At 55.9% G+C, this 15,184-nt stretch overlaps 1 protein-coding gene across 3 annotated transcripts in view; it reads right to left on the reverse strand.

Moving 5' to 3' along the window:
- Positions 1-15,184, reverse strand: part of LOC111141370 (breast carcinoma amplified sequence 4) — a 55,506-nt gene that overhangs the window by 12,702 nt on the left and 27,620 nt on the right. For 2 of the 3 annotated variants that reach the window (XM_022493860.1, XM_022493859.1), the window contains exon 4: positions 13,354-13,488. In XM_022493860.1, the coding sequence (XP_022349568.1) occupies positions 13,354-13,488 (135 nt within the window). Of the gene's footprint in view, positions 1-6,696; positions 6,767-13,353; positions 13,489-15,184 lie in introns of all 3 variants that reach the window. The other variant, XM_022493861.1, reaches the window with a different exon arrangement.

The raw sequence follows: 15,184 nt of genomic DNA on the forward strand, positions 1-15,184 counted from the left end.
ACCGATACAACTGTAGAGAACCGACTGTTTCAATGTTAAGACCTGGCCAGAAGACTTTACTACAGTTTTGCAAAATGTTACCACTGGGGAGAAATGGGCCAAGTGCATAAAGGATTTCTCTGTATTATTTCTTAACTACCTGTGAATCTACAATTTACAATTTAATCTACAATTACACACCGCGCCCCCCGCCCAACCACACACACACACAGGAAGAATGGACCCTGTTTCCTCAACCCCACCCTGCTCCACCCTGGTCCAGACCATCCGCATCTCTCCTGGACCATCCCAGAGGCTCAGACCTCCCAGCTTCCACTCTGGCCCACAGGCCAGCCATCTGGAACCCTCTAGAGCTGAGTCACAGCCCTGGGCCCAGGTCTGATCTCTCTGAGCCCTCCACCTTTGTCTCTGGCTCCCGAGGGCTGCCTTCTCAGATCTCACTGCTCCTGCAGCTGCCCGAGACACCGGCACACCCCCTTTCCTACCTCCTCCAGGGCAACCCCTGCTCGAGTCACCCTCTCAGGGAGGCCTTCCCTGACCACCTCTTACCCTTGGCCCACTCCCTACCTACTGCTTCTTGATCTTCTCTGTCCCCTGGGGCCCTAGGGGGTCAGCTGCTGGAGGGCAGGAATATTCTCTGTCCTCCTTGGGTCCTGAGGATCCGAAAGACCAAAAGCCCGTACAGGTGGGTGACTAAGTATTTGCTGAACGAGGAAAGGAATGTGTGAATGAACAGAAGAACCAAGGGGAGGTCCGTGGAGATCTGGCATCAAAGGAGTTAAGTCTGGCCCAGGGGCTGGGGGCCTGGAGCAGCCCAGGACGTCTAACAGGGGAATGCAGGGTGGGGAGGTGGGGGAGGTAGTGGAGAGGCCTGTGTGTGCCTCAGCACAGAGCGGGGATGGGCAGAGCCAGCTCCAGAGCAAAAACCCAGGGGACAGAGAATACCATGTGTCCACCCCCCAGCACATATCCCAACACTCTTTCAAGAAAACCAGAAACTGGGTTTAGGTGGAGGCTGAGCTCACTTTCTGGGGCCTCCTGGGGATACAGGGGTCAAGACTGAGGGGTCAAGTCTACCATGTGCCCAGTTCCTCCCAAGTGGCTCACTGCTTGGGGAGCAAGGATGTGCGTGAAGGCGGGGATGGGGGGCAGGGGTCACAGAGGGCCTTGGATTTGCTCTGAAGTGGTCTCCAAAGCCCCCCCATGGACCTACCAGCGCAGAGAGCCGGTCCCTCCATCCAGCACGGGAAACTGCCCCACTCCCACATCCCTCGGACAGCAGTGGTCCCCCTGCCTAGCTGTGTGATCTTGGCCAAGTTACCCAGTCTGTGCCTCAGTTTTCTCACCTGGTAACAGGGTTAATAATGGTGTCTCCTTCACAGGGTGTTATGCCCACATAACCGTGAAGTGCTCAGAAAGCAGTAAGTGCCCAACGGTTCCCAACTAATGTCATTATTACTATGGCCCCAGAATTCATATTCTTTTTAAATACCGTCAGTAGCTTAGAAAGAGCCCAAGCGGACAATTTCATAACATTGCATTTTTGGTATTAAATGCATTCAGTTTCAAAACATGAACATTTAAACTAAATCACAGTTGTGGGAACCCATGCTGGTATTGCTCTGATTTTTAATAAAAAGGGGCCTCAAAAATTAATAAGCGTGGGGGCCTCTCCCGGCCACTGAAAGGCAGGGCTCATTTATCAATCCCGGCAGCTGGCTCACAGTAGATACTCAATAAACGCCTGCTGGTCACTGACAAGTTACCGGAGGCCACACCGGCACGGACACGCTGGCAGCCAGCCCCAAGAGCAGCCCCTGGCCGTGGCCTCCCATTTCTCTCAAACCAATGACTGATGCTATCTGAGTCGCTCCTGGCCACTCCCCCCAACCCACTCCTGGGGAATCGCCTGAGGCCTCTGGAGCCAGGTACAAGCCAGAGAAGAATCACAGGAGGGGGAGAGAGGGTGAGTGCTGAGACCCCCAACCCAGGCCCCAGGGGGCACCTCCCTACCAGCGTTCAGCAACATCCAGGCCTGGAAACAGCCCTCCCTGCTCCAGCTCCTCACTACATCTAAAGCCAGCATTACCCCCTTCTGACTGAGGTTCTAGGTTAATCATTAGGACTCTCCAAGTAACGGGAACTTTGGCCTTGACTTTAGGTCTAGCAGCAAGGAGGTGAAGGTGTGATGGTATCAGCTGGAACAGGCACTGGACAAATTTACTGCTTAATGAGACGTGGTTTATTTTCCCAGAAGAAAGCTGACCGTGAACACAGGCAAGTTCAAGAGCTTCCCAGGCTCCCTGGGCATCAGAGGGATCACACTTCCTCCAGAAGCCCCAACCCCAGCTGCGAGCATCACACACGTTTCTGCGCTAACCAAGGGCCGGCCTGCACACATCACGTTCCCTCGGAACCAGGACGGCCTGTGGCGGCTGCCCGCCCTCTGCCAGCCCGGCCTTGCCTGGGGGCACCGCGCAACCCAGCGCCAAGCCAGTCCTCCCTCTCCGTGGCAGCCACTCTTCTGCCCGCTCGCTCCTTCTCTGTCACATGCACGGGTCGGGGGCAGGCAGCCCTCTTCAGCTCTATCTGCTAAGAGCCCCTGCCCGGGAAGCTTCACTTTCTGGGGAGAACTTGAGCCTAGGCGGGGACCCAGTCTCGTCATTCCATCATCCGTGGGCACTCAAGTCACAGCTGTACTCACTAGGGCTCCCTGTAGCATGCGTCACCATGGGACTCCCTCTCCCGGTACACCTATGTCCCCAAGGATGTCGGGGCTCTGAGGGGGTGGTGGTGTCTACGGCACAACCCACTCAGTGGATGCAGAATCAGACTCAGCCCTAGGGTCCCTCCACTCCACCCCTCTTTCCATCTGAGGAGGGAGGGGTCCTTGTGAGACCCCTGAGGGGAGGATGAGGTGAGAGGGAGGGAGGGGAGGTGAAGCTTTGTGTGGTGCGTGTGACACAAGGAGACAGAGAGAAGCCCAGAGACACATGGAAAGAGGCAGAGACAGGCAGATGAACGCTTCAGAGATGGGGATCCAGAGGCACACTGAGCCTGAGAGGGGTTGACCTCTCCACGTGTGGCCAGTATGGCCACCGGTGTGTTCAAAGTGGTGGGGACTCAGAGGGGGACCCCAGATGCCCCTGGTGCCTGTCCCCCTCTGAACTGCCACCTCGGCCAGGTGAGCTGCGGTCCTGGCATGAGTGGGGGTGTCCGGCCCGGGGAAGAGGGGGCTGTGGAACCACCAGTCGCTCAAAAGGAAGTTTCTACAAAATGGACCCCAGCAGCACAAACTCACAGGGCAGCTGAGGGCCGCACACATGGATCCCCATTCCCGGAGGCAGTGTGCAAGCCCAAAGGTGCTCTAGGGCAGGAGGGCCGGGGGCATCTGGCTGCTTCTCTTCCCTCTACCTCTGCCTGATTCTGGGTGAGCAGCTCTACCTCTCCCTGCCTTAGTTGCTCTTCTATAAAATGCACCAGGGATGGCCGCCCACCTCTCTACAGCAAGCAGGAACTGAGGCCCAAGTTCAGTAGGGAGCACCCAGCACAGCACCTGTCCTGCGGGGGTCCTCCCTGGCTCCTCCCCTAGTGAGTTATGAGCCTCATCACCCAAACAGTGCTCCCGCCAGAGCAAGGGCCCGATAAAAGCTTGCTGAGTGAAGAGGGATTCCTGCACGCTGAAACCCTCACCCCGATTCCAGGAGGTTTGAGCACTGCTCCCCCATTTCATAGAAGGGAAAAGTGAGACCCTGTTCCAAGGCCACAGAGCTGATGAGCAACTTGTTGGGCTCTAGAACCCACGCTTTCATGTTTTTAAACTCCTATTTTAGGGGGTGCTGGGGTGGCTCAGTCAGTTAAGTGCCTTCGGCTCAGGTCACGATCCCAGGGTCCCGGGAACTGGGCTCCCTGCTCAGCGGGGAGTCTGCTTCTCCCTCTGCCTCTGCCCTTCCCCCAGTTCATCTGTGCTCTCTCTCGCTCTATCTCCAATAAATAAATAAATAAATATTTCTTAAATTTTATTTTTAAAAATAATAAAAAACATTAAATAATATTAATATTATTATATTTATTAAATATATATTACTTAATAAATAAATTTTATATTATATTATATACTTTATATAAGATATAATTTTATATAATAAATATATTTACATTATATAAATATATTATTTAATAAATAAATAGCATTAAATATTATTTAATATTAATAATGTTAAATAATAATGATAATATTTTTAAAAATTACCTTGGAAGTTTTCTGTATTTACAGGAAACACAAGAAAGCAAAGAGAGGACGATGATGAGTCCCACATACCACTGTCTGGCTCTGAGAACTGTCCTTCATCGGGGCCAGCAGAAGGTTCCTAACCCAGGGCAATTTTGCCTCCAGGGACTTTTGCAATTTCTGGACTTTTATGATGGTCATAAATGGGGGCATCTGGTGGGCAGAGACCAGGGACGCTGCTAAAATCATACGACCCACAGGACAGCCCCGCAGCAGAGAACGATCTGGCCCCAAATGACAGTAGTTTCAAGGTTATGGAACCCTGGTCTGAACCCATGCTTTCAACTACCTGCCTCTGAGGACCACAGGAGTTTGGTCTACACTTGGGGAGGGGCGGGGGGCAGTGCCTTATAACCAGAAACAGGGAGAGGGGGATCTAGGAAGGATGACCTTGAGGGGGACACTCCCACTCCCTCAGCCAACAGGCATTGACCCCACACCTGGGCAGGCTCTGTAGGAGGCCTGGGGGCCAATAGGTTCCCTGAGATTTCTCTGAGCCTCAGATTTGTTTTCCAAATCAACTGATTGCACATAAAAATCTGCATTCCCAACCTCTCCTTTTTAAAAGAAGGCCAAGTTCAGGGTCCTCCGAGCAGTAGCTCCGGGCTGGTGTTGAGGGCACCTGCCTGTCCCGTCGGCAGTCCCTGCCCGGCACCCAGTGCCACACTTAGGGCCACCGGACCCCAGTGTCTGAATTTCAACCCCCGGAGCGTGAAGAACATAGGGCTCTAGAGTCAAAGGAACGAAGTCCAGCATTCTAACTCCCGAGTCTGTCTCCTCATCCGTACAGCGGACACGGTAAGAGTACCTGAGTGACAGGTGGGCGTGGGGGGAACCCAGCCAGGGCAGGTAGGGTACTGGCTCCCACTGGCCCTTCTGGCTGCTTACCACTAAGTCAAAGACAAGACAGTCCCTCCCCTTGAGAAACTCTCAGTCTGGGGGAATGACAGGGGAAGACACAGATGACACCCCGCTAGGACACCAGGGGATGGACAGGAAACAGGGAGCCCAGAGGAATGCTGCCTGGGGTGGCGGGGGCAAGGGCAGCTTCCCAGGTGTGGTAACATTCAACTTGGCCTTGAGCAATGAATCAGCATCACCAGGGAGGGTATTTGAGGCAGGGGAACAGCATGTGCAAAGGGCAGGGTGTCTACCAGCCCCAGGGATGCTGCGGTCACAGAGATGCTGGGGGTGGGCACCGAGGCTGATGGTGGCGGTGCTGGAGAGGGCGCGCCGCCGTACGCCACCCCCCAGGGAGAAGTTGGAAAGCTCCCACATGGGCTTCAATGAAGGGACCCCCATGAGATAGAAACCCCTTCTCATTGAAAGGAACTTTCTTCTCAGTCATCCTCAAAACCTCAACAAGAATGTAATGCTTTAAAAAAAAAATCTGGTTTGCAAACCAGCCTGCCGGGAGCCCTCTGTCCCTCCCCAGCACACATGCCACCACACATCCGGAGTCAAGCAGATCCATGAACGTGTGAGTATGTAGCTCACGGAGGGCCAGTGTGGTGGGGAGCGTGGGGGGCTGGTGGGTAGGGGGGCTGGGGACCAAGCGCCACTCAGCCCTCCATTGTTGCGTTAATATTTGCCATCTGCTCGTGTTGCATTTCCACCGCAAGGGATGACGGGACAGAAGGAGAAGAAGAGGCCAGCTCAGGGCCCCGGAGAAGGAGCCTTGGAGGCTCCTCTGCCTTCTTTGTGTTGGTGTCTGGCTCAGCCTCCACCGCCAGATAAAGCCCCAGCCAAGCCGTGCCTCCTTCCGGGAGTCACCCCTCCAGGGGGATTGGGCAAAGGGAGGGGGAGGCGCCCTGGCCAGCCAGAGCCTCCCTCCCTCCCCCCCCCCACTCTGCTGGACTGGGTCGGGAGGGAGCTGGGGGTGCACAGAGCAAGCGAGCTGGAGGGGAGGAGACACCGAGCCTGGCACTGCTGACTCCTACAGGCCAGCCTAGGCAGGGCTGCTCCGCCCACAGCCTCCATTACCTCCAGGAAAACCCAAGAGGCGGCCCCAAGCTGCAGGGGAGAGAGGCAGGCCCAGACACTCAACCCAGCTCAGCACAGCCTGCCGACCGCCTCCCAGGAAATCAGCAGGGAGGCCATCAAGGGCCTCGGAAGCCTGAAGAGCATCTGCTGATTAATATTTACTGAACACCTACTATGTGCTCCACTGGGGTAGGAAACTCAAAGGCCCTGGGGCAGGTACCCAGCAGGGGTGGCTTGGGCCAGATGGTGGCTCAGCAGGGATGCTGCTCAGGAGCCCAGACCTCTGCTTTGTCAACAGAAGACAAGTACAGATGCTTCTGTGAAATGTGGTTTTTAAATGCTGGCAATTCATTCCAGTTACACACACACACACACACACACACACACACACACACACACCCCAAGCTGGGCAAAGAGCGTACTTCGGTAGGGCCGATCGGATCTAAGGATCTTGCGTGCACCACCGTGGCTACTGAGGCGGGGGTCCAGGGCCTTAGAAAGAGAAAGGGGACAGATGCACGGAACATGGTCAAAGTTGGATCAAATCCTGGCTTTGCCACTGATGCTCTGTGACCGTGGGTGAGCATATAGACCCCTCTGAACCTCAGGTTCCTTCCCCATGAACAGGGATAACAACAGCTCACTCTGGGCTGGTTGTGGGAAGCGGACTCAGGGCGCAGAAGGCCCTTTGTGTATGTGCTCACTAGAGCTCTAATAGTTGGGGCTGTAGTAGATGCTCATGGAAACTGCAGGCTGGTGGTCGCCTGGTGGTGCCGGCGCAGAGAAGGCGAGAAGACGCCTCTTGGCTCTCCCTGTCTCCAAAAGCCTCTAAGGAGGTACGAGCCATCAGCCTGACATCAAGAGCCGGGGAGGATGCTAGACACAGGCGCCATAGGTTTTCCCCACTGTGCTTACCATTTAGAAACATTTGCTACTGACTTTAGACATCAGAAGGTTCAGGGTTCCTGGGTGGCTCAGTGGGTTAAGCCTCTGCCTTCGGCTCAGGTCATGATCTCAGGGTCCTGGGATCGAGCCCCACATCCTCATCCTCATCCGGCTCTCTGCTCAGCAGGGAGCCTGCTTCCCCCCCCCCCCCTCATGATCTCTCTCTCTCTGTCAAATAAATAAATAAAATCTTTTTTTTAAAAAAATTAGGTTCTTAGAAGACTTTCGAGGTCTAGCTTTCTCTCCAAAACAGGAAAACTGGGTCATCCCAGGGAGAATAGAGTTGAGCAGCCAGACACTCCGTCCCCCTTTAGGTGGGGTGTGGGCTCTGCAGTCCCCTGCGGGTCCCACTCACTACTCCTTGCCCTGTCAGGGCGGTGGACATGCTCCCACACACAGCTGGGCTGCCCCTGGGTATCGGTCGGCTGAGGAAGGGGCCAGGCCGGGCTGCAGCCCCCCCCCCATCCCTGGGCAGCCTGGTTCTGTGTGGGTGTCATGACTTGGCCCCGACTGGTTTTGCTATTAGCCAAAGAGATTTCCTTGGAAAGCATCACTCTGATCCACCAGAAAATGAATCAAAATGACACGTCCTGAACAAGATGTTTTGGCTCAACGAAAAACAAATTAGCGGGGCTGCTCTGAGCCTCCAGGCACCGGCACAGAGGGGGAGGCCTGGTGTGGTCCACAGGATGCCGGGGATGGCCACGGGGCCGTGCAGGACCTGGGCCCCGGGGACACCCGATATTGTCTCCCACGCCCTTCCGAGGCCCTTCCGAGGCCCTTCCGAGGCCCTTCCGAGGCCCCCGTGGCTCCAGCTCCTTCTCACACTTCCAGTCCCGCACACATCTAGAAAGATCTCCAGGAGCGAGGGGCCCTCTGCGTTGACCTGGGTTGACAGCGTCTGCTCAGGTGGGGTCCCTGGAACCAGACACTCGTCCGGGAGACCTGGGTCCCCCACCTAGAGCCTCTGTTCTTACTTTCGACTGGACAGGGTCCCTGATGCCCAGGGAAGCGAGGACTTTGGCGAGCTCAGGGCACAGCATGCGATGATTCTAGGCTGAGGACTCTCGCTCCTACCAACTGAACCTGGGAGTTCAGACGGTACCACTCGCCCCACTCGGTTCTCACATGACACTGTTCAGGTCTCAACACAACACGGCCGACCCTGGACGCCAGCCCAAGCTAAGGGGAAAGGAGCCTGGTGGTTCTCCAAGGGAAACAGTCTTACCATGTCCCTCGCCTGCTATGAACCCGTCCATGGCTCCCTATTGCCCTCAAAATAGTATAAAACACCTCCATGTGGCCTGAGACACTGCCTAACCTAGCTGTGATCTCATGGCCCCTAACTGTCCCCTTTGTTCCCTCGGCCAAGCCACACAGCACTTCCTGCCGTTGCCCCACCCGCCCCACGTGCCCTCCCCATCCAGGGCCCTTTTCTCCCAACTTCACCCAGACTTCCTCATCATTCGGGTCCTAGCGAACGTGGCCCTTCCTCGGAGGCCATCCTTGGCTCCCTCAGAGCAAGCCAGGGCCCCCTTTCGAAATGACTATATACTGAATTTTCTTAGGATTTGGTCACCGCCTGTATTCTTTCCCATGAGACCAGGCTCTCTGAGGGAAGAGATCACAGTTCTCTCCCAAGACAAGGCAGGACAGAGTTAAGAAAGTGGGTTCATATCCAGATGCCCAGCTGTGTAACTTTGGGTAAATTACTGAACCTCTCTGTGCCTTAGTTCGCCCGCCTGTGCAATGGGGATAAAAGCAGCAACCCCACACCCCCACCTTCTGGGGCACTGACCAGCTGAGGACAGCGCGTGCCGCCACTGGCCTGGCTCTGTGTCTCCATCACCATGATACCCACGTCCTGCTGAACAATTGGACACTCTGTCCTGGGTCACTCCATTCATGTCCAGGCATAGCTGGCTTTTCGGGTCTACTGATGCTCAGACTCAGAACCATCCTTCGGAGAGTTCTGGAGTCTTTCTCTTCCCTTCTGTTCCCACTGCCTGGGTGGAGGCCCTCGTCCCCTTGCATCAAACACCAAGCCAGGTCCCTGGCAGGCTGAACGTCCCTGGTCGTGCTCTGGTCAGGGAGCCAGCAGCTGAGCGGTCTGAGGCTCCCGGAGGCCGAGGGACCTGCCCATGGACACGCAGCTATGATTCACCGGAGACGGGGCCTGGCTACCACAAGAGAGAAGTGTCATGCTTAGCCAAAGGCTATAAGGTAAAAATCTTGGAACGTTATAAGAATCAGTGTAAAAGTGTAATGGGAAACGCAGCACAGCATGAAGCTAGACCATCGTCCCATAAGCACACACACGTGTGTCGGCAGTGAAATCCTACCATGAACCACGCACGTTCTTGGGCCGGGGGTGGCCTGGGGTGCCAGCCCTGCCCTCATCTCAGCCTGAGGACAGATGGCCTGCTTCTTGGGTGGCTCAGGTCAGAGGTAAAAGGCCTGGGTTTCAGGCGTGCTGGCGATGAGGTGCTGTCCTCAGGCCAGCCCAGGCCACAGCCAGCATCCTGTTCTGGGTCCCTGGAGCTGGGCTCGGGGGTGGAGGGACCACTTCCCGGCCCTGTTCCTGGGGTTCAGGGAGACCCTGGCCCAGCTACCCTGCACCCTCCCTGGGCCCCCAGCTACATCTGCAAAGTGAGGAAGGAGGGAGGGGAGGAGGGTAGAAAGGAGGGAGGGCAGGCTGGCCAAGTTAATAAAAACAAGGACTAGTTTTCTCTCTGTGTGCGCTCCCCCCGCCCCTGCCTTCCGAGGAGCTTCTGCTCCAGCTCATGGACTAGCAGGAATAGGGAAAACATACCCTGAAAGGCCCCTGCCCAGCTCTAGAGGTGAAGGCTGAGAGCCCTCCATCCTGGGCCCCATGAGAGTGTCCCCACCTCTCCCCTGACTCCAGAAGGGTCACAGGGGGCAGTGATGGTTGGTGGGATTTTAGGGAGTGCTATAGCTCATCTTAGATGGACGGGACCCCTTGCCAGCACTCCCACAGGGCCAAGGGAGACCGAGAGCCCCTGTCTCATCCTTCACTCCACGGGGCCCTCAGGGACCCTTGGGGACCCTTGGAGGGAGTCTAAAGAGGGTGAATGAGGGCAGGAGATGGAATCTGGGGCTGTGAGGGGCGGCTTCCCACTGTGCAGGGGAGGAAGGCCTGTGTGGACTCACTGAGAGGAAGCGGCTTGAGCCCAGTGTGGAATCCTGGCTTCGGGGGAACCCACCCCGTACTCTGTGAGAGCCCCCATCTCCCAGACGGCGGTCCCACATCCAGAACCGGGCATAGCGAGAGTGCAGGGCTGAGTGGAGCAGGTTACCTGCCTAAAGCCCAGGCTGCACTCACGGATCTGTATCCTGGCTTCCCGACTTTCTAGGTGGACAAGCTATTTGAGTCTTTCTGCCTCAGTTTCCTCCTCCGTAAAATAGGGACAGTGACAGACCTACCTCCCGGGGGGGGGGGGGACATCTGGTGCCTGCAGAGTCAGGGTCCCAACACGAGCTGTGACGACCACTGTGCCAGAAGGGCTCCTCCGGCTCACACCCTCAGTGCAGGTGCAGCCCTGGACATCCTTGGGTCTGCACACACTCAAGTGCACACAACAATGGGCACCACCTGCCCCAGACAAAGCCCTCCTGGGGCCAAGCTGAACCCGCTGGATTGCTGAATGACTCACCACCCCTGGCTGGAATGCACTTCCTGGAACAAGTCACCGCAGGTAAGCCTGGGGGCCCCCCTCCCGCTGGCTGGTAGACATGAGAGGGCGCAGGTCCCAGCATGCCCAGCCATACCCACGTGGGATCCTGCTGCAGGAGTGGGCAGGGGAACCCCAGTTTCAGAGGCCTGCGGGCCTGAGTTCCAACCCCAGCACTGAGTTCAGATATATGACTCTCTATCTCAGCCTTAGTCTCCACATCTAAATGGGGACACTAGTGCCAACCACATGGGGATAACAGCAGATCACAGCAAAAGACTGGGAAGTGCAAAGACCAAGGGCCCAACAGAACCCACTGTTAGAAGTCTTGCTGGAGGCCATGGGCAGTCCTCTGATTTTCCCCCGATGTACTTCTGAACATCGGTGGGCAGAGCACTGCGTGACTGGGTGGGTTCCTGTTTACCAAGGAACAGTCACCACAGCTCAAGGGAGAGGGGGACAGAGAAGCAGCTCCGGACTTCATCATTGTTGGATGACAGAAGGTAGCCTTTGTCTGGAGGTGGGGCAATCCCCAAGGGCTTCTCAGAGGATGTGGTGTTAACTTAGGCTCTAAAGGATTAATAGGAGTTTCAAGACCATGAGCTCTGGCGAGGCCACTGTCTGGCTGTTACTGGCCTTGGGCGAGTGACTCACCCGGAGGCAGGCAAGTGAGCAGCACATGCCTCAGGCAGGTGTAAGACAAATGGAGCAATGGGGTCCCCGCAGGGACTAGACAGGGAAGCCCAATCAGGTATCCCAATTCACACCATTGAAATAACATGGCCTGGCCAAAGAGAACGGAGTACACCAGCTAAACGCTGTTGGTGGGCTGCGAGAGCGTAGCTGCTGAAACCTTCCGGACTTCCACTGCACCTCCTATCCGGTCGGAATCACGGTCACGGCCAGTGCATGTGACAGCTGGGAAAGGTAAATGAATCCACACCCACGAAATGCCTAGAGCAGTGCCTGGAACACGGTCAACAAAGTGGAGATGTGCGGGCAGGCAGAGGGTCAGAGGAGCGGAGAGGGGACCCCCCAGGTAGACCCCAGGAACAGTGAGAGACCCTGCTGAGGGGCAGGACAGGGCAGCTGGCTGAGCTGTGAAGGGCAAGGCCCCAGAGACAGGTCAACCAGGGTCCAATCCTGCCTTGTCACACCGGGCTGTGTGGCCTCCCACAAGTCCCTTCCCCTCCCAGAACCTCAGTCTCCCCATCTGTAAAGCAGGGGGTGATGATAAAGGTCCTTCCTCCAGAGACTGGTCTGAGAAGAGGTGCCCCAGAAACCAGCAGACGGAGCACTTGGAAGAGACCTGACAGGAACCATGGTGACAATGACCGGAGGTGGCTTTGGGCGGGGTTTCTCAGACTTGGCACTACTCAGGTGCACAGCTAGAGAAGCCTCTGACATGGGGGGTCTTCCTGGATGGTGCAGAGTGTTTAACGGCACCCCTGGGTTCTTTCTTTTCTAAAAAAGATTTACTTACTTATTTGAGAGAGAATGAGAGCGTGTATACAGGGAGAAGCAGGCTCCCTGCTGAGCAGGGAGCCTGATGCAGGGCTCGATCCCAAGACACTGGGATCATGACCTGAGCCGAAGGCAGACACTTAACAGACTCAGCCACCGAGGTGCCCCATCGCCCCTGGTTTTTACCCAGTAGATGCCAGCAGCCCCCCCTACGCCACATCCAGCTCACAACCAAAATATCTCCAGACACTGCCCAGTGTCCCCTGGACTGGGAGGCCAGCAGATAACAAGTGGCAAAGACAGGTGTGTCTTAAACACTGAAGATCTCCACTGCAGAATCAGTCTGGCCTCAGTCTTCCCATTGGTAAAAGGGATAAAACGATAATTTCTTTGGGGTTGTAGGGAGGATCCCAAGGAAGCAGAGATGTGGAGGGAAGAGACCTCTGCAAGGTACAAAGGGCCACGAGCAGGCTGGCCCTCCATCCCCCAGCACCCCATGTCCCCAGCCCTCCACATCCCCAGCCCTCTACCACCTCGGCCCCTCTGGTCTGCTGGAGGCTAACTTGTGTCTTCAGGAGAAGGACCCATCCTGAGTTCTGAATGTCACCCTGAGCCTGTCCTTAGGGGTATAAAGACAGGACAGGAGGGCAGGTGTTGTCCTTGCTCACTGCAGTAATCCCAGAAGGACCACAGTGCTCAGTATACAGCAGGCGCTCAATGGTTGGATGAATAAGCGAGTGGTCACAGCACTGAAGCTCAAACCTCAGGGCAAGAAGAGTTACTCAAGGGAGGGACAGAGACACTCCAGCTGCCCAACCACCACCCGCCGCGGGCCCTGGGTCAGAGCACCCTCAGCCAGCCTTCCAGACGCCCGTTTCCTGTCTGTGGAAGTGAGATGTGCCCTTTGAACTCTCACTTCCTGAGCCCCTCTCCCCACTCTGGGGCCGGGGAGGAGGCAGGCGGTGGGGAGATACTCACGCTCCCGAAGGAGGGAAGCCCGGCGGAGCCCAGCCATCTCCGCAGAACCTGCGAGAAGGCCCCATGGTCCCGCTCGGCCCGAAGCACGTGGGCCTCCAGGAAGGAGACGTGGTGCCCAACCATCTTGACGAAGGCCTGGCGGAGAGAAGGGAGAGCCCGAGATGCCCCTGTTGCCACGGACTGGGGCACAGTCCCAGCCACACGGTCCCAGCCTGTGGAGAGGCCAGGCCCTCCCTCACGGTGGCCTGCGGGCTCCTGAGGAGGTCACCCAGGGCCCGCTCGGCAGGGGACATCCTCAGACACCCTGAATGTAGCAGTAACAGCTCCGCAGGAGGCCCGGCCACCTCTGTTATGTCCTCTCACCTTCTCCCCATGGGGACCCTAGTTTCAGCCTCTGTTTCATAGCAGAGGGACACTGAGGCTCAGAGAGGTCGGGTTGCCTGGCCAACAAGTGGCCGAGAGGGGACTCGGGGCACCTCCCCAGACCGCAAAGCCTTCTGTATTAGAAATGAGTTTTAGAAATTTCCAAAATGCTCACTTTCATAGTTGATGGCTTTCAGAATCTCACACTCAGAGGCCACACGGGGCAGGCAGGAGACTAGCAGGTGAAGGAGGGCGGAGGGGAGGCCAGGACGGCCCAGAAAGCTGGGTCCAGGCCCACGGGGGCCACTCCACGCAGGGCCTCTGACACAAAATTTCCAGTTGCAAAAAAGAGAGAGAGAGATGGAGAGGGAGGGAGAGAAGTCTGGGGTCAGACTTTGTGGATTAGAATCCAGGTTCCGCCACTTATTAATTGCATGCCTTCTGGCAATTTACTTAATTTCTACAAGCCTCAATTTCCTTATCCCTGAGACGGTGCTGATATTGCCGTCCTGACTATGAACAATAACAACCTTGCTAAGCAGTTAGGTGATCAGCAACACTGAGCTCGAGAAATGTCTGGTTTTGGGGTGCCTGGGTGGCTCAGTGGTTAAGGCCTCTGCCTTCGGCTCCGGTCATGATCCCAGGTTCCTGGGATCGAGCCCCGCATCAGGCTCTCTGCTCAGCAGGGAACCTGTTTCCCCCTCTCTCTCTGCCTGCCTCTCTGCCTACTTGTGAAATCTGTCTGTTAAATAAATAAATAAAATCTTTAAAAAAAAAAAAAAGAAAAAAGAAAAAAAACAAATGTCCGGGTTCGCTTTGAAAAAAAAATGTTGATTTTATGAGAAGTCTCCCGTTTTAATCCACGCTAGTAATAAATTCACAATTCAAAAAAAATAATACTGTACAGGCCCAGAAAAATTCAACCCACTCATCTGCCTCCTTTTTTTTGGTCTCTCTGCATGTCTTTCTCTACACTGAGCACACGTGTGTGTCTGTGTTCACGTGTGTGTGTGTTCATGTGTGTGTATATGTGTTCGTGTGTGTGCCTGTGTTTGCGTGTGCGTGTATTCACGTGTGTGGATGTGTTTGTGTGTTGTGTGCATACATGGCTAAGGCCACCGAAGGTAGCAACTCCAGAGCTGCGTCAGAAGAGCCTCACCTCTGTGGGCCTCCCTTAAACCACAGTAGACTGGAAGAGTTTCTCTCACCAGGGAGAAGGAGGAGGACACCTCAGGGCTGGGCCCTATGACGGAGCCTCCCTTCAGAAGAAGGAAGCTCATGGCCCCCAAGGCCTACAAGGAGCCCCCCATCCCCAGCCCTGCCCTCTCCTCCTCCTGCACAGCAGGCACACAGGCCTCCCTTGGGTTCCCTGAAAATGCAGGCCCCACTCGCCACAGGGCCCTTCCACATGCTCTCTCCAGGCTGGGCCCTGCTTTCTGTCCTTGGTGGGGTGAACACGGCCCCTCTC

This window comes from Enhydra lutris, unplaced genomic scaffold (assembly GCF_002288905.1).
Source record: "Enhydra lutris kenyoni isolate GAN:26980312 unplaced genomic scaffold, ASM228890v2 scaffoldscaffold6, whole genome shotgun sequence".
Lineage (NCBI taxonomy): Eukaryota > Metazoa > Chordata > Mammalia > Carnivora > Mustelidae > Enhydra > Enhydra lutris.